Consider the following 20,690-nt stretch of genomic DNA (forward strand, 5'->3'; position numbering starts at 1 on the left):
TTGTTTTGCTTTGTTTGTTTCATTTTCTATTGTTTTCCTTACGCCTGTGTGAGGTTATATGGGTCCATGTTCAACTAATTGATTAATCATTACAATCTAACAACAAGGTAAAGAAAAGAAAATAACATATTCAGTAAATTCAAACTTCTTACCTCATCCTTTTGTTTGAGTATTCACTGCTGCTGTATCATCTCTCTCCCCGGACGAACCTAATCTTTTGAGCCCACTGGTCCGTTAGTAAAGTTGACACAAATTTATCACGTGTAACGGGTTACAAGTAAAACGGGTTACAAGTGAAAGTGGCGAGTGCCAGCCAGGAGAGAGATTGTTCTGCAGCAATAGTGACTGGTTTTGAGTCAAATTAATAATCTATACACTCAGTTGAATATTGACAAAATGGAAATTGTAAAAAGAGAGAATGTAGATGTCTCAAATGCCGTAATAGTCAGCGGCTTAACATTAACTGAAACAGATCAGGACTTAGAAGCATGGTTGTTGAGATATGGCAGCATTAGTCGCAACCTTCTCATTGATGACCCAAACTCCGAATTCCATCAACATGCCATTATAGAGTTTACTTATAGCTCCGCTATGAAAACACTAATGCCCCTTCTGCCCGTAACAATGGTCAGTACGTCAAACCCAGATACAACTTTCATAGTGCGTGCCTTAAGCTGTGTCTACACTCAAGTAGCTAGTGACAGTGCCACTAAGCTGTATTTCGAGGAACTACAAACTATTGCTAGCGCTAGTGGAAAGTCAATTGAAGAAGTGCTCCAGGAGGAGTTAAAGAGGATGAAAGCTGGCTGTTCTGTTGCTGAGCCCATATCTGCTTCAGGTGAAAGAGTTAACTATCCACATGCTGCAGATTCTCAAACTCGTGATAGTAGCACCACCAGCTCACTGGATGGACCGTCGTCCCCAGCCAAATTACAGAGATTGACCACAGAACAAGTAGCCCCTCCCTCAAATGAATCTGAGACATCACAAAACCTGTCCAAGGAAAGACCCAGCAGTAGAACTAGCCATCCTGCAGCTACAGTGTTACCCCATCCAGTACTTACAATGGACATGATTGATCCACCCAGCGTGCAAAAAGTTGTAGTTGAACACATTGTCAGAACCAACGACACTGCTACATTACAACCTGCCTCTTTCCGTCTCAGGTCTTTCTCTGGGAAAGTTCCTAGGCCAGTAAACGAGCCAGACTTCGACACATGGCGGGCAAGTGTTCAATTTCTATTAGATGACCCTTCCATTTCGGATTTGTCTCGCACGAGGAGAATACTTGATAGTCTGCTCCCTCCTGCTGCTGATGTCATTATACATGTGAGTCCCCAGTCCTTACCTTCAGTTTACTTGGAGTTGCTATAATCTGTTTACGGATCCATAGAGGATGGCGATGAGCTGTTAGCAAAATTCATGACCATGCTACAGAACCCAGGGGAGAAGCCCTCCAGTTATTTGCACCGGTTGCAAGTTGCAGAAGACAGAATGAGAAATCATTTTGGATTGAACAAACAGAGTAATGCCCCCAAAATGAGAACTGCTACTCATCAAATGTCAACATACTCCCATGATGCAGTTGGTGGAGCAGCTGAAGAGGTGGATACTATGAGGGCTCAAATATCTGAAATTAATGCTCAGGTTGCTGCTATGCAAACCTCAACTTACCAGAAGTGCAAGCCTGATTATTCCAAAAATTCTGAATTGATCCAGCTAAAGAAAGAGCTAGTAGAACTACAAGCAGAAGCAGAGGCTATGAGAACATCCATTTCTGGTAAAGTGCCAAAAGAAACCCCAGCAGCTAAGGAAATAGCAGGACTGGAGAAGCAAGTGGCAGAGTTAAAGGCTCAGTTGTCAACCGCTGTAACACCACAACATCGGTCCGGGAAGACTGCAAAATTCCAGCATAGGCAAACTGAGAGGGATGAGAACAATCAACTCAGTGGTTCAGTGACGTTCAATCGTCCTCGTCCTGGATACTGTTTTAGATGTGGTGAGGAGGGACACCTTGCCATCAACTGCGAAAATGAACCAAACCCTTCTAAGGTAGATGAGAAGAGGCGCCAGTTGAGAGAAAAACAAGCTCAGTGGGACCAAAAGAACCAAGCCACTACTACTCAGTTAAACACCAGACAGTCTCTGTAGCAGGGCATATGGAGACTGAGACAAAGCATCATTGCCCTAAAAGCAAACTGCCAAAGGGACTAATTGGAATGAAATGTACTGCCCAAATCTATGTTGACGAAATCAAAGTGAACTGCCTTTTAGACATTGGTTCCCAGGTGACTACAATCATTTTAAACCCCCACAACTACAAACCCCTTCTCATTTTACAAAAATAACTTGTCTCATTACCCCATGAAACCCCTGGAATCTTTGCTGGAAGTGGAGGGAGCCAATGGACAATCAGTGCCTTACCTTGGGTACGTGGAGTTAACTTTAATGTTTCCCAAAGAGTTCCTAGGAACAGATATCGAGGTTACCACACTAGCACTGGTGGTTCCTGATTTGGTAAATGTACCACAAGTCCTCATCGGCACAAATACCTTGGATGTGCTTTACTCCAGTTACGTTCAAAAAGAGACTGTCAGCCCCAAATCAACTTCTAAAGGGTACGCAGCTGTACTGAAGACACTTGATGTGAGGCATCGACAATCATGTGCCAAAACCCTTGGGTGTGTGACATTAAAATGGGCAGTCCCTGAAACAGTGCCAGCAGGATGCACTGCTGTTCTTGATGGAGCCGTCTGTCTGAATTACCTTCCAGCAGAAACACTGACTGTTATAAGTCCTCCCCACCATATCTTCTCTGCCAAGTGGTCTTTTAGTTGCTAGTGGATTGCACGCCTTACCTGTGAAACGTTTCTTCTCCTTGCCTGTGGTAGTCAAGAATGAAACCCAGACTAACATAGTAATCCCTCCCCGGTCTGTGATTGCAGAAATGCATGCTGTCCAGCAGGTGATAAACAAGCCGTTAACAAGTGATGTTTCTGAAACACCAGGAAGTCCTCAGATAACTCTCGATTTTGGAGACTGCCCACTGCCCTCCGAATGGAAAGAACGGATATCAGCCTTGTTAAACTCCATGCCTGAAGTTTTTGCTTTGAAGGAAATGGATTATGGGCACACCGATAAGGTGAAGCACCGAATTAAACTGAATGACGAAACTCCTTTCAAGCATAGAGCTCGTCCCATCCACCCACAAGATATTGATGCCGTCAGGAAACATCTACAGGAGTTGTTAGCAGCTGGTATTATACGAGAGTCTGAGTCCCCATTCGCATCCCCCATTGTACTGGTCCGGAAAAAAGACAACTCAGTGCGGCTATGTATTGACTTTAGGAAGCTAAACTCTCAAACCATACGAGATGCGTACGCACTCCCAAACCTGGAGGAAGTGTTCTCTATGTTAACTGGTTCCAAGTGGTTTTCTGTTCTCGACCTAAAGTCTGGGTATTACCAGATTGAGATGGATGAAGCAGACAAGCAGAAGACAGCATTCGTATGCCCCCTCAGGTTCTGGGAGTTTAACCGTATGCCGCAAGGGATAACCAATGCGCCAAGCACATTTCAGCGGCTCATGGAGCGCTGCATGGGTGACTTAAATAGAAGAGAAGTCTTAGTTTTCACTGATGATCTTATCATCTTCTCCGAAACCCTTGAGGAGCATGAGCGCAGACTGATACAAGTCCTGAATCGTCTAAAAGAATACGGATTGAAGCTCTCACCCGAGAAATGCAAATTCTTCCAAACATCTGTGCGCTACTTGGGCCACATTGTCTTCCAGAATGGTGTAGAAACTGACCCATCAAAAATTGAGGCCATTAAAACCTGGCCAAGGCCCCAGAACCTGCGGGAACTAAAATCCTTCTTAGGATTTACAGGATATTACCGTAGATTTGTTAAGGATTTCTCCAAGATTGCAAAGCCGCTCAACAACCTTACAGCTGGCTATCCTCCTGTTCGAAAGGGAAAAAGGAAAGATAAAGATCATACTTACTTTAATCCAAAAGAGTCTATGTGTGACAGATGGACTACCGAGTGTCAACAGGCATTTGAAAGCCTTGTGGAAAGGTTAACCTCTGCTCCTGTCTTGGGGTACGCAAATCCTTGTCTGCCTTACCTATTGCATACAGATGCTTGTGCTACAGGACTAGGAGCAGCCTTGTATCAAGAACAGCAAGGACACATGAGAGTCATAGCATTTGCCAGCCGTGGATTAACAAAGTGTGAAGCCAAGTATCCTGCCCACAAATTGGAATTTCTGGCTCTCAAATGGTCAATCACCACAAAATTCCATGACTATCTGTATGGGGCAGACTTCACAGCGGTCACTGATAGCAATCCCCTCACCTATGTCCTTACGTCTGCCAAACTAGATGCTAGTGGAGATACTTGGAGATCTTGAAGGCAACACCAAGACAATCTTACCTGAAGTAGTGGAGGCCATCTGTGAAAAACATTCACAGATCAATCAATCCCATGATTCTCAGTCTTTCCCGGTGACCTTGGTAGAGTCTCTGAGCATGAACGCAAAGGCATTACCTCCAGAAATCCAGGAAGAAGATGGCCATGGTCTCCCAGAGATTCCTTGCCTGTCTGAAGAAGATCTGATCAGGAAGCAGCGAGCTGACCCTGAAATAAAAGAGGTAATTGAGTGCTTGGAGTCTAACAACGAAATTCCACTTACCTGCAGTAACTTTGTGGATGAGACAATGGAACAAACCTGAGCTGAATAATGGGTTGTTATATCGGAAGAGGATGGACGGAGACAAAGTGTTGAACCAACTGGCTTTACCTGAACATTTTCGAGGAATTGTACTTACCAGTCTTCATGATGACATGGGGCATCTGGGTCTGGAGCGAACTCTCGATCTTCTCCGTTCCAGATTTTACTGGCCGAAGATGGCAGCTGATGTGGACAAAAAAATCAAAAGGTGCGAGCGCTGTGTTCGTAGGAAGACTCCTCCACAGAAAGCGGCTCCCCTGGTGAATATTCAGACTCATAGGCCATTAGAACTAGTTTGTATGTATTTTCTGTCACTGGAACCAGACAGCAGTAACACCAAGGATATTTTGGTCGTCACAGACCATTTCACCAAGTACACTGTTGCTATTCCTACCCGTAACCAGAAAGCGCAAACAGTTGCTAGATGCCTGTGGGTTCATTTCTTTGTCCGTTACGGTTTTCCGGAGAAACTGCTCAGCGACCAGGGGCCAGATTTTGAATCTCATACCATCCAAGAGTTGTGCCGAATTGCTGGCATCCGAAAAGTGAGAACCACCCCCTACCATCCTAGAGGGAACTCGGTGGAACGTTTTAATCGGACCCTCTTGCAGATGCTAGGCACCCTGGAGAACAAAAGCAAAGCTCATTGGAAAGATCACGTCAAACCATTGGTGCATGCATATAACTGCACCAGGAGCGATGTAACTGGATACTCACCATATGAGTTAATGTTTGGGAGGCAGCCTCGACTGCCGGTCGACCTTGCTTTCGGACTTCATACCAACTTCCCATTACAGTCCCATTCGCACTATGTGAAATCCCTAAAGAGTAGATTAGAGGAAAGCTACAGAGTTGCTTCTCACAATGCATCCAAAATAGCTGACCGGAGCAAAAGACGTTTTGACAGAAATGTAGTTGCCTCTACACTTGAACCAGGTGATGGAGTCCTTGTGCGAAATGTCAGATTGAGAGGGAAACACAAGTTGTCATATAAATGGGCCTCTGAGATCTATGTGGTAGTCCGGAAAGCAGGTGACATGCCAGTATATACAGTCTGCCCAGAAGGGAAAGATGGACCGGTCCGCACATTACACCGCAACCTTCTACTGCCTTGTGGGTTTCTACCCCTGAATGAAATTGAAGGAACAGACCCTCTGAAAATTCATCGTAAGCCTAGAACCAGATCCCACTCTGCACATGAAGCGGTTCCTCAAGAACATCTGAGTAGTCAGTCTGAATCAGAGGATGACTCTTATATTGGAAATTCAGGACGCCAATTGGAGTTTAGTACAAAAATTATTTCACCTCCAGAACATCCTATGACCGTAGAGAACTTACCTGAAACAGAGTTTCTCAATTCCCCTGCTGCTGTGGTAGAACCTGTGAATGAAACCTTACCTGACATTGGAACCCTTCCGGCTGCCGTAGACCCTGTAAAAGAAACCTTACCTGGCATCAGACTAGAAGAAGACTCCACAGATAATAAATCAGAAAATGAAGAAGAAAATTGTATACCTGTTCAAGATGGAGACACTGTTGAAGTGGAGAACTGCAGAAGCAAATGCATTGAAAGTACTGAGCCCCCAGAGTTGTTAGCACCTATGAATGGAAATGTGCTGGAGTTTTCAGGTCTGTCGGACACTGTGACGGAGGAAACGCAGTCCAACGACACAATCTCACCTGCCCAGGATGTTACAAGTAACCAGCCCGTTACAGATGATGACCTTGGAGCTATTGACCCTAGACGCTCCAAAAGGCAGCGTGGGCCTCCTAACAAATTCCAGTATCATAAACTAGGAAATCCCCTAACACTAGTTATCCAGTCCTTACTGCAAGGGTTGAGTTCTGCACTTACCACTTCCTTGGAAGAATCCACATCCATCAGTGATCAGTCCTTGAATATGTCTGGTGCTTTTCCTATAGTGGTGACAAGTCAACCCCAAGCATGCAACCCCAAGCAAGCTCATTCTGAGACAGTGCTTATAATTTATTGAGATTGTAAAAAAAACACTGGGTGGATTTTTATCATTCTAGGGTGGTTTTGCTCACACACTGCCAACACACATTTATGTTCAAACACCATGTAAAAGTGAATTTTGCATAATAGGTGCCCTTTAAGATTTTGTTTACATCTATCCTTGTATATATTTTATTTTATTTTTTTATTTTTTGTGCTATTTTATTAACCCTCTGAGGTCGACAAACGCGCCGGCGCGTTTTGCTGGATTTTTTTCACATAGCAGCAACATAAACTTAAAAAAATCCGTAATTTGTGGTCATATAAATAAAATAAATACATGATTATAAACTATAGAGGGTCTTCTTTTTTTGTGTACACTCACATTAACATCAAAACCTTGTTTTTATTTTTAAATAAATAAAATAAACAGGGTGCGCTTTCAGCTCACTCTGTCTCCGCAAAAATCTTTCTGAAACAAGTCTGGAAAATGAACTGAAACTCAGCTAATACTTATCACACAACCATGAAACATGCGTCTAAAGAATGCTTTAAATTTCTACTTTTAAATAAAACAATTCACATTCAAAACAAATATTCTCCTGCAATGTAATCTGTATGAAACTAAAGAGAAGTACAGTTTCTCCCGTCTCATCTAATTATCTGTAATGAGTTCACACCCACTCGCAGAGCGCGCTATTCATAAGATAATGTGCTGAGGTGATCTATGCAAAATAAGGTAAACACCCCCTGAAATGCCTTCAAACCAGCAAGTTTCATTCATTCACTTTCCTGTGCTGTTGGAAGATGACACGAGTTCAAATTTTCCTCAGAAGAAGAGCAGGACTCTGACGACGAACGTTTGTATTTTGAGCGACGAACGTTGAGCGACTTGATCCAGCCGTGGATAATATTTCGGGTGAGTAAGTCTTTTTAAATTTACTTGCATTAGTTGACACGTGTTCGCATTTATGAGGAAAAAACAATATTACGTGACAGTTCTCCATTATGGACGCGAGCGCTCTGAAAGCAGCACTAAAAGACTTTCAAACTTTCACAGAGACCTCAAAACAGAAAGCACAAATCCTTTCTTTAAAACGAATTTCGTTTTGTATTAATTGTATCTTAATTTTAATATTATTTTCATTAACAAATTTCCTGGATTTAATACATAAAAAGTAAATATAGGCTAGCAATCACAACATAAGGTGCTTGAACTGGAGATCATCATGAACCAGACCGTAGCCTACTCGCCTCACAGGTCTAAAAAATGTGAAATATATTTACAGAAAGCTGGTTCTAAACAAAACCATCCAAAACAAAAAACTATGTAGCCTAATAAATGTGCATTTCTCCGGTGCATTCACTAGCCTACTGCTGAAGATTGCGAGTCAATAGCCTATCGTCAACTTCATCTTTGCCAGAAGTTAATAAACAATTAAAATGTCTTATTGCAATATTTTACATATTCATAATCATTATTTTTGCTGGATCTTTGAGGCAGCTTTTTAGGTTTATGGCGTTTTGGAAAAGAGCTCTTCACGTACAAACACCGTTTCACCAAGGCACAGCGGCCCTTCAGCACATAAGAAAAAAAAAAGAGAAAAAGCACGGACTTACTAATTACGAAACTTTGATGTGGTTGAACAGGTGAAACAGTCACAAATTCCTCTGCAGCTCAAACCTTCTCAGTACGAGTTATGAAGGAAGAGAACACCATTACAATTTTCAGCGCGTCCTCCTCTGATTGCTGTGTTCTGACTGAAAAAGTGCGTGCAGGAGCACATGCGCAAAACGTAGGTTTGTAAAATGTCCTTTTTTTTAAAATGACATATGATAAAAATAAATAAATTCATAAATCATTTTACAAAACGGTTTTGCGCATGTGCTTTTGCGCGCACTATTTCGAATTTACGTATGCGTTTTTGACGACACGGGACCATGGGCTGGGCCACTCGGAGGTTGCTTCCGGGAATAGGCTACTGCCCTACAGTATTAAAAATCGCATATAATTTATAACATATTATTGTTTATAAGGTTATAGTGTGTGTTATTTGTTTTCTCTTTAACTTCTTTCAGCTCTTTTCATGTTTGGGGGGTCGGATTGTACAAATTACTTTTGTTTATCGGTCACAATTGCTTTGTTTATAACAGACTGATTATTTTTTTTTATTTTGCTCACATTTGATTTGCTTAGAGCAAATTTAGAACATTATGTTCCTCCACATAGAGGAATTACAATAAAACAGATTGAAAAACAAAACCTCCTCTACTTCTTTGTTCAGGCTGCGATTGGCCATTAGTCATTGGGGGGGTGTCTATAGGGGGTCGCACACCGGACGCGCAGCTCAGTGCCGCGCCGCGCAGCGCCATGTCTTTTAAATTCGAACACATTATTCTCTATGAGAGTACACACACCGGCGGCGCCTGTCGGCGTGTGTCCGCGGCACCCAGCTACGGCTCAGGACCGTGTTCAAAATCCTGCCGCGCCACAGAGCGCCATTTACATAGTTTTTAATACTAAATTTACATTATTTGTCTCAAATCGTCGTTAATGTACATACTGATTTCATCCTGTGCTGTAATATATGTTTAGTTTTAAATTCCTAATTCAACATCTTTAAATTATAACAAACATAGACCTTTTAATCTTTTATTTTTCCCTTTTGTGCCATTTTTCAATACTCTTCCATACTAACCATACTTTAATCTCAGTGCGCTTGCCTATCGTGGTTACATTCACTGTCGTGTATTGCCACCTACTGGATTTACCAGGTCACAACACACTTCAGGTCATTTCTGTAGCGTAGTAGCGGAGCGAAATGGACGACGAAAAACTCATCAATGAAGTAGGGAAATAACCTGAAATATATGCAATAAACCACAGATTTTTTAAAGACAACACAAGGAAGTCAGCAGCGTGGAGGAAGATCGCCGATGTCATCGGATTTTCAGGTAAGATTCTCTAATTATGTTAACTTACAACCTGAGGTAAAATGTTCTGTGACGTTAGCAACGACTGTACGTAATTGTATAGTAAAATAACATACATTACACACATTATTTTAATTTCATAATGTCCTTAACATAATATTTTTTACCACAAACTGACAATGATATTTCCATAAATAAATCTTGTTGAATTAAGACTCCAATTACCTGCCTCAGTGCACCACAGGAATATCAATTGTTTACAAATGAAACCAATAGCTTAAACCACACATATGTAACATCTTTGTTTTATTGAACAAACAAATCATATTAGTAGCTATAAGAAATGTTGCAATTGATTTGTAATAATACAGAATAATTCTAATAATTGATTAGTGCTAAGCTAATATTAATGCTAATCAAAGACTAAATTATGAGGTAAGCAGGCATACATTAAGATATTAGCCTAAATATTTACATACAGTAATAAGATATCAAGGAAGTGATCAATTCTAAAATCAATTAAATTTAAAACATAAACTAATGGTGACCATTAAACCATTTCATTCTGCCAAGACACATGTCCCTCAGAGTTGAAATAAGAGCAGAATTTGTCTCGAACCGTGTAGGCCTCCCTTGCACCACGAAGTCCACCAACGGTGGAAATGCTCTCCATGGATCCAGTAGTTGGGGCACTGGTATCCAGCCACCTCTCTACTTCCGTTGGCTTGAGAAGAAAGTTGTGCAGGATGCAAGCTGACAAAATAAGACTGTTTATTTTGTCAGGGTGTATGTTGATCCTGCTATGCAGGATTCTCCAGCGAGCTGACAAAATGCCTTCGGCATTTTCTACTACATTGCGCGCTCGAGACAATCTGTAGTTGAAGATGCGTTGTTGTCTCGTCAAGTCCCGACCAGGGTAAGGCCACATCAGGTAGGTTTTTAATGGAAATGCTGCATCCCCAACAATGGTGAATGGCATGTTCCCCAGATGCTCTGCTCCTGGAAGATGCTGTTCATCTGGCACCTCCAGCTTCTTTGCATCTAGTGCCTGCCCTATGGCTGAGCCAGCAAAGACACCCCCATCGCTTGACCGTCCATACTCTCCAATATGGACTAGGCGGAAGCGATATTCAGCATCAACAACAGCCAGTAATACTACAGAGAATGTTTTTTTGTAGTTAAAATAAAGGCTGCCTGAATGTGGTGGTGCAAAGAGGAGGATGTGCTTCCCATCTATCGCTCCTATGCAGTTAGGAAAATACCACCTAGTTGAAAATTTTGAGGCAATATTCCTCCACTCCTGCTCAGTTGGTTTTGCTAGGTGTGTATCCATCATCCGCCTGTTAATTGCTGCACATGTGTCCTTGATGGATTTAGCCACTGTGCTCTCCCCCATACGGTAGTTAAAGGCAATCGTTCTTACTGAATTTCCTGTGGCCAGATATCTGTAAAACATAAACATTAATGTAAACATTAATTTCTCCCTTTTGACAGAAAATGAGTGCAGAATGAGATGGAAGTCCCTAAGAGACAACTACATCAAGTGGAAGAAAAGACAACAATTGCCAAGTGGCTCTGGAGCAGTGCGTCTACAGGAGTGGAAATATGCTGCCGCAATTTCCTTCCTGAATATCTTCCTACAAAATAGAAGGTACTATTTATAGATTTATATTTATATTAAATTTGCTTTCTAACATACAATACAAGGGACTAAAGTATGTGTTGAATTAGACTTTTAACTGTAAAAAAAATAAATAAAAATGTTATAAACTGTGTGCTCTTGTTTGTCTCTCTTTTTCTCAGTACAATCAGTAACGTTGAATTCGACACCTCTGTGGATGGATCGACCCATGAAGGTGATTTAGAAACACAAATGACTCCAGAAGAGGAAATCACAGTACCAGAGACAGCAGGGACCGAAAGTGAAGTTTCAGGATGGCCACAGAGACCCAAGAAAAAAAAAAGAGACCCAAAAAGTCCAAACACACAAATTAATGAAAAGCTTGTTGACTTTTTAGCAACACCAACAGTACCACCAAAACAGCATGATGAAACCGAGCTTTTCCTTTTAAGTTTAGCACCTCAAATGAGGTCCTTGGGAAAAAGGGAACAAACACGGGCAAAAATAGAAATGCTACGTATCCTGGATGACCTGGATGTGCAGAGTCAGGCACATCATGGGCAAGGTGTGATTAGCTACCACACAGGACCACCACTGTTTGGTAGCTGGAATGCTCCAAATTAAAATATTGTGCCACTCTCAGCTTTCTCAACATACCATATTCATATAGTTCAATGAGATGTAACAGTTGTTTGTTTGATTGGTTGATTGATTTGGGAATTGTTAACCTAATCCTGTTTTATGTTAGAATTACATACAGATATTGTTTTTTATTACTGTTGTATGTGATGTTTGGACCCACCCGTAATTGTATGTGGAGGCTGGCTAGAATGGTCAGCAATTATTATTATTATTAGAATTATCTATGTGTACATTACTGTGCTATCTTAACATATGGCTCACATGGTAAAATCTATTAAATGAATTATTATGTTAAAAAATGTCTTCATTCTTCCAACATAATAAATGTAAACTGTAAATCAGATATAGATTATATAGAAAATTGCTTACCGCAATGTTACTGCAAGTTTTTCTTTTGGCTCAATTGGTGTCCGGTAATTTACTGACATCCCTGTGATGTCAGGTCCAATAATTGACAGCAGATCCTCCATCTGCTCTGCATTCATTCTGAAGTACTGCTTGTGCTTTTCTGGACTTAATTGTAGCTCCTGAACAAGGTGGTGGAAAGTTCCAAATTGTTGCCTTTTTTCATTTAGAGGGTGTACCCAAATTCGATTGCCTCTATTTTTCAGTCTGCGACGTAAAAGTAGCAGTACAGCAGTTTTTTTTTTTGTCAGTCAAAATTGTATCTGTTTTGGGAAGAATAGGAAAAACAGGGCATTCATACAAAAAAGCCTTCATAAGTTACGTAGGTTAAATATACCCAAATGTAAATATGACTGTTGAATAGTGAATAATTTAGAAGTGAATGTTCTTGAGTACCAAAACATATTAAAGAAAAACTATTATTAAACTAAAATACAGTACATTCATCATTCATTGTAAGAAAAACGTTACTAAACCAAACGAGTTATTTGATATATTTTTGTTTATCTCATTGTACGTAACTGGCAATATATTATTTCTTTGTAAAATAATGTTATAATGCCAGTTACGTACAATAAGATAAACAAGAATATATCAAATAACTCGTTTGGTTAACGTTTTCACTCGAGTCAGCTAGTAAACATGTAACATAGTTGCCTAGACAACGGATACAACAAAACAATTGTTGATACTTTACTGTTACTTAATTAACGTTCAACATGTCAGCTATTATTCAATTAATATAAAACAACTAAATAATGATAATAAATAATAAATAAAGTTAAAACTCACCCATCGTGCAGCTCTTCTACCAGGAGTCGATTCAAAAAATTGAGCTTGCGCGAATAGAACGTGCGCGTCTGGTGTGTGATACCGGACGTTTTCCTAGATGTGGCGCGGCGCGGCGCTGAGCTGCGTGTCCGGTGTGCGACCCGCTTAAGTCACACCCCTGGTCTGAAACTCATTAATATTTATAGGCCATTACCCACTGTTTTACAGCGCTTAAAACGTTTAAATAATATTTATAGGCCATTACACACTGTTTTACAACTTTTAAATCAATGTATTGTTTTATGAGAACGATTAGGCAGGATGATTTTCACATCATTTTGAAGAAAAAACTCTAGGCGACTAGGCCATTAGTCAAAAGTCTTGTGGACACATATTTACTATATGTTTTGTGGTCTTATTTCAGCAACTTTCATTTTTATTTTTTCAAATAACCACGCATAAACATTATTCTCTTAAAAACACAAAGATTTACAAGCATGTTGATCAGATATGATGGTAGCCCTGTTTGTGCTTTATAGAGTGAATTTACACCTTTGCCATTAACATGTTTATAAATAACTGAAAAAAACAACAAATGTCAGAGCATGTCAGAACACCTCCAGGGCCCAGAAAACCCCTCAGACTCCAGAGGGTTAAAAAGGTTATACAATTACAACAACAATTAAAATTGTAACAATATTTCCAGTGTAATCTTTCTTTGTAAAAACTAAAGTATACATTTTATCATACGTAATTCAAAGTTAAGGATTCATTAGTTTGAATATAGCCTACATTGGAACAAACACTATAATAACATCTTAGTTGATGATTTTATTTTTGACAAAACATAGTATATATATATTTAACATATGAGCAGAAATTGGCAACATTATAAGCTTATTTGATGTGGCAGTATTTTACAGTAAAAACGTTATAATCTATCCGATTTTTGTAGTCGATTTTTTTGTAGTCTATTGCTTCAGTATAGCAATAGAGTTTGGTAAAAGCTGTTCATTCATTCACACACAAAAACGCGATTCATTTTGAAACAGTATTTTTGCGTGTACAGACATACACTATTGCGATTAGAACAAAGCAAATATAGAACTGACCTATTCCTCAGCCGGATCCGTTGCTCCTCGAAATGAAACTTCCAGCACTTCTGAGGTAAATTTTCCAGGATTATTATTAAGATAGTATTATTCCTCACAGCGTCGTAAAGTACATGAGTCTGAAAGTGAACTTGCGGTGTGTGTTATCCAGCTGATGTGGGCATTTCATAGGTTTGCATGGATCACCTCAGATCATTTGCGTTTGAATAGCGCGCGCTCTCCGTGGGCGGGGTCACATTAAAACATAATGAGCTGAGAACGACTGACATCTCTTTCTTTTCATACATATTACATAAACTGAGAATATTTGTTTTTTATAAACATTACTTCATTTAAAAGAAGAGAATTCAAGCTTCATGCCTGTGTGTCTGTATGCCTGTTTAACTGAGTACTCGCTGAGTTACAGTTCATTTTCGGACGTGTTTAAGAATGGACTTCACTGACAGAGAGAAAGCAGAACTCACATCATGTTTATTTTTCTTTATTTGGCAAAAAGCACAACACGTTGTTTTTATTGTGAGTATACACAAAAAAAATACACACTTAACAGGATCGATTGATGTATGAAACTTGTATGCAAGATCAAAGTCAACAGAGTATTTTGAATCTCTTTTGCACTGATAAGAAAAAAAGCGAGCCTATCGTGCCGGCGCGATTGTCGACCCCAGGGGGTTAAAGTGAATGGAAAAGTACCGGTTGATGTTAAATTACAGATAATGACTGGAAAATATAATATGAGTGGAAAAATATATAAAAATAACTATATATTATAACTATAATAAGGATGATTGTGTTTTAATGGAACACTTTAAAAAGTCTCAGGATGATTTACAATGATAACTGCAAAAGATGCATCAAGCGGAGAGTGATAGCCTCTTCAAAGTTAGTGTGAATCCTAATTGTTCGCTTATCTGAATCTGGTGTGTGCTGTGGCTGAAACGGCCAGTGCGACAGAGACACAATCTGAGTGGAAATTTGTAATGTCTAAATTCCCTGATGTGGGCAAAAGACAAATATAAAATATGGTTGTTTGAAAATACATGTAAATTCTGGCAAATGTATTAAGTTGGGCTAGAGAAAAGAAAGTAAAATGAAACTATGTTAAAAGTTGATGAGAGTGCAGTGTACCACTGCTGAATGTCTCAGAGTCTCTCTCATTCAATGTCAGTTAAAAGCTGTTATCTGAGCCTGTGTCATAAGTGTTAATGAACTATTTATAGTGAAGCACAGTGTTTCAGTTGAAAATCATAGATATGGAGATGTTAAAAGAAATCATGCTACAGGCAGTACAGATTTTATACATTTAGAAGGCAATTTGAATATTAATGTTTTAAAGGTAAAATTCAATGACTTTAAAGAAGTCTTTATAATACAGCGGGGGAAATAAGTATTGAACACGTCATCATTTTTCTCAGTAAATATATTTCCAAAGGTGCTATTGACATGAAATTTTCACCAGATGTTGGTAACAACCCAAGTAAGCCATACATACAAAGAAACAAACAAAAATAAGTTCAGAAATTAAGTTATGTGTAATAATGTGAAATGACTCAGGGAAAAAGTATTGAACACATGAAGAAAGGGAGGCGCAAAAAGGCATTGAAAGCCAAGACAACTGCTGAAAACTTACAGTAATTAAAAAGCAATCCAGCCCCCTGTCAGTGGAAATTAATAACAGCTGGTTCAGTCCCAAATGATGGCCTACAAAAAGGTCTCATTGCCAAGGTGTCACACAAGACACATCTCATGATGGGTAAAAGCAAAGAGCTGTCTCAAGACCTTCGCAACCTAATTGTTGCAAAACATAATGATGGCATTGGTTATAGACGCCATTCTAAGCTTCTGAATGGTCCAGTGAGCACTACATAATACGGAAGTGGAAAGACAATAATTTCACCATAAATTTGCCTCGACCAGTGCTCCTCGCAAGATTTCTGATAGAGGAGTGAAAAGAATAATCAGAAGAGTTGTTCAATAATGCAGACCTTAAACGATAGAAGTGATGTTCTAAAACAAAAAAAATTATGATGTTAGTTGCATTATGGGCAAGGAAAATGTACAGAAACCTATATATCCTGGTATTTATGATTATAGACAATGTATGTATTTAGGATATGAGTAGTGACTGTGGGTCTAGCCCATGCTAGGAATACAGCAACAGTGCTTGCTTATTTAGCCCGTACCTGTTTTGTAATGAGTTAAGTTGATGATAAAACCAAATTAGCCAATATGAATGATAGCTGTGTAAGACATTTAAAGACAGCTATGTCCAAAGGTTCTGGAGCTTTTGTAGATTCTAGAAAAGTCTGGATAACAAAGGTGAATGGTCAAATGTTATTGTAATGGATTTAATATTACATTCTGTCTAAATTACAGTCTTAGGAGGCTGTTGAAAAGATTATTTGTTTATAGTGAGAGAGACTGCTTGAGTGGAGGCAGGGATGGATTTTTTCATAGGGGTGGCCAGGCTAGGGCCAGCAACCAGTTGGCACAGAAATCTTAATTATTTGATCATAAAAAATAATTTGACTCTAATGCATTGGACTGTTTTAGTGCCTACACAACTGAATACAGTTAATTTGTACTTGATTGTAATTGAGATAGTAGTGAATTAGGAATCATGGAATACTGAGTGAATTATTATTTTTTTTTTTATTATTACCCACCACCTCATATTAACCACCTTTTTTTCAACATCGCGTCATTTTACGTCACAAGAGGGAGATGTGTGCTGTGCTCTGCGGCTCTGCCGCAGCTCAGTGCAGAGTAGGTTGGTATTCAGTAAGAGTCAGTGTGTTTTCAGTAGTTTTTGTATTTCAATTTATCATCGTCATGGTAAATTATTGTGTTTGTGGAGCTTGCAAAAACTCCAGCCTGTCAGGACATCGAGTCCACCGGTTTCCTAACAAGAAAAGGGACGGTGCTATCTTTCGTGCCTGGGCGCGGTTTGTGCAGGTGAAGAGTCGTTATTGTGTTTGTGTGGACCGTTTATCAGTTTGGACCAGTGCAGCGCGAGCCTGATCAAGCCTGATCAAGCAACACTGTTACTGCGAGATCCAGTAAATAAAGCATTTGAATTCACCACTGAAGTAATAACATCGCTGCGAGATCTAGTGAGAAATATTCACATTTCTCCGTTATTAACGGATCAAACAGCGCTGACGTGGAAACCAGGAATAAACTGTGCAATGAATGAACTATCCAGTGTCCACAGATCAGCAACATTCACCATGGATTTACTGTAGTAACACTACTGTCTGCAACCATGGACGTTTGGCAGGAATAGTAGGATAAAATGCTTTCAATTTACATTACGTCGGTTTTATTTTGACATTATGAATACAATTGCTGCCCTCAAATGTTAATCTGAACTAAAATAAACCTGTTTATAGCCTACTACCAATATTACATTTCATTTTGTCCAAGGAGCTGTTTTCTTTTATTTGCTTCTAAGAAGAGTCAAGTATAGCTCCATCATTGCTCAAAGTAAAAAAAATATCATATTTATGATGTTAGTTTTAATAAAATAAAAAAATTAATTCAAGGAAATTTCAAGGAAACGTACCTATAAGCTAACACTGGTCTTCACCTGCCCTGTTCTTCACTATCTCCTCACACCACAACTCAATTTGTCTCCTCTGACCGTTGTTCTGTCTAACATTAATCCTGGCCTGTCCCTGCTTTCTTGGCTGCCTAGCAGGCTCATAATTGTATAGCTGTGCTCCGTCATACGAGTAAGTATGAACAATTTCCTCAGCGTCCGAAACGTCATGCGATCCATTATTTCCCTGTTGTTTGAATCGACCGCTCTCCCTCGTGCTACGTCACGCCCGCTCAAAATCTCCAATAGCTTGTTCTACATTGTTGCATCTTCATGGATGAGATAACATGCAGATAACTACTGTAGTCCAAAGATTATTCAACCTTCAATGCGTTTTATATAATCAATGAACTCTTCAACCAATTCCAAGTTTGTCAAAAAAAAAAAAAAAAACTTTCTATATTAGTTGTCAAAATGAATAATTGCAACAGTTATATCATACCTAAATTAAAAAGGAAAACAAAAGTTCTCTTTTGAATCCCCATGTGCAAGAATGTGAACAAGGCGGAAGTCAACAGCACATAGGCTAATGTAAAATGTTATGTTTTTCATAATGTAATGTTGCCAGAATGTAAAATTAGTTACTTTATGGATTTAAAAATTATCCATTTTTGTTTGTCCTTTACAAATTAACGCAAAATGAATGCCTATCTTCTAGTAAAAATGCACAGTGCTCACATTTATTTGGACATTAAAACATTACATATCAGTTTGTGCCTTATATTGTGATCTCACATAGCAGAATATTTTAATCCAGACACATGTGACGCATATATAACAAATATATGCATGCAGTTTTGACAGCTTTAATCGCCTTTTTGATTCTTACATGAGTTAATTGATGACAGAACTACGGCTACAGCGCGCCGCATTTGCGCGTGATGTGCGTACCGCAAGCACAGTACAACGGCTGTCAGCCGAATGACAGGAAAGTTAGTTAGTTTTACTGATATTTGGCCTGACAACATCTCATCTTACCGAAGATAGCCAACTGAATAAGGACAACGCGCTTTTCTCAGCATCTGACAGGCTTTCACACACATTTTCTAAAATAAAAGTAGCATCAGAAAAAAAGAGAATTACGTTTGTTGTTGACTGTACACTATTCGACTTACTCAAAACGGTCTTGCAACCCACCAGTTGAGAAAGATTGACTCTATATTTACTATGTGCATATCACTGTCTGATGTTCTGCTGAAGCTCATTCGGCACTTGCACATTTCCGCACTCGTTTGACTTGCGCCTGGCGCTGAGGTGAAGTTGGAGTGTGCGTCTGAAAAGTCTCACGTTTTTTGTGGTCTTAAAGAGACGGTTCAGCGTTTAAAAAAATGCAATTTTTGTCAATAAAAAAGAGACAGAAACAGCAGTTGTGAGAGGGGTGGCCAAAGGGGTGGCCAAGCTTAGACCAAGGGTGGCCACGGCCACCCCCTAGCTCCGCCAGTGATGGTACTCTATCTGTCTTTCTGTTATCGGCCTGCTAAAGCAAGCTGAAACAAAATAATGATAATGAACCAAAACAACCCAGCTGACTTTTCTAAGGAAAAATGAATAATGAACAGGCGTGCTTTGAAACTGGTTAAGAGACCATGTAAAATTAGATAAAAGCTACAGGAAAATGAGAAGTTTAAAATCTTATTTAAACCTTAAATTTTAGATATGAAAATGAGAACATGAGCGGTTCATAGTGTAACAGTCACCAGCTGGAGTGCCTTCAAGAGCCACCAGAGGCCACTCCACACTAGACTGTGATCACTCCTTCAAACACTACATTTCCCATAACGCACTGCCCGGACTCATCAGCACTCATCTCTTTCACCTGTTTCTCATCACCTTGTTTCACTCACACCATAAATACCTGGTTTTCACATTCACTCATCGCAAAGTCTTGTTGTACTGTTAGTCTGCATTTCTGAGCGGGTTTCCTGTGTTTGTTTTCTGTTTTTGACCCTGGACTGTTTACCGTTTCTGACTCTGTTCTGCCTGCCCCTATCTGGATTGTTTATTGGACTCTGTTTATTGCTGCCTGCCTTGACCACTGCCTGTTTACTGGATTACGAGTTTGGATTACCCTTATTTAATAAAGCTGCGTTTGGATCGATCTTCGTGTCTCGCAGCATTCATAACACATAGTCAGGTATGAATGTGTGTGTTGGATGGTGACAGCATTGTATGTTTTATAAGTGTTAATTCATGTTTGGTATGTGTTAGTTTGGGGTACTCTTATTTCCTAATAGTGTGTATATTGTGTCATTAACCTCTGGAATGAGTGTTTTATTATTACAGATGGGTTAAGGAAAATGACAAATTTTTAAAAAGCCGAAAATCTGATGAAAAGACAGTACAGAACATGGGGCAAGCTTTACGTTGATTGGTCATCAAGCTCTGTCTGGTAGATTATAGTGAACAAAGGAGGAGAATGTTGTTTGACAGACATTGACCAAGTCTGTACACCACGACCTGACCTGATAGAAACAACTGATGACTTTAACATTGAAAAATGTTTGTAGATGACTGACTTAAGAGACCAAACAACAGGACTGAAAAGCAGGATACTCTGTGAGACTCAGGGCCGTTGCCCTTCAAATTATTAGATAAGAAGATGAGATTGTGGCTTTAAGTAATATTTTTGTTTCAGAGGCAGAGAAAGATGTCTGGAGGAAATTTGGCTGAAGGACGGTGTTTGGGTTAGCGTTGCAAAATTTGTTTATCCAAACACCATTATGTTAAATTGATGCACGAGTTGGATCATGCATCAAAAGGGGGATGGTAACAATGGGCAAATATGGTTTACCAAGGGGTTCACATTTGCTGAAAGCCATCGCACAGCTGGGACAATAAATGTTGGGAGGACACTGGGTTTAATTGGGTAAAAGCCCTAAAAGAAGCTATTCTTCTCCCTAACAAAATTGCTG

General features: G+C 39.6%; 2 protein-coding genes across 2 annotated transcripts in view; both read right to left on the reverse strand.

Moving 5' to 3' along the window:
• The window catches only part of lonrf2 (LON peptidase N-terminal domain and ring finger 2), a 195,351-nt gene that overhangs the window by 101,725 nt on the left and 72,936 nt on the right, over positions 1 to 20,690 (reverse strand). The gene's annotated exons all lie outside the window — the stretch shown is intronic.
• Positions 6,913 to 12,483, reverse strand: LOC311078405 (uncharacterized protein). The gene is made up of 2 exons (XM_084107173.1): positions 12,259 to 12,483; positions 6,913 to 11,071 (listed from the first exon to the last, which is right to left on the reverse strand). Exons 1-2 carry the CDS (start codon positions 12,372 to 12,374, stop codon positions 10,177 to 10,179), a joined length of 1,011 nt encoding a protein of 336 aa, XP_083963299.1. The 5' UTR covers positions 12,375 to 12,483; the 3' UTR covers positions 6,913 to 10,176.

The sequence above is a fragment of the Abramis brama genome, assembly GCF_963993115.1.
Source record: "Abramis brama genome assembly, chromosome: 2".
Taxonomy (NCBI): domain Eukaryota; kingdom Metazoa; phylum Chordata; class Actinopteri; order Cypriniformes; family Leuciscidae; genus Abramis; species Abramis brama.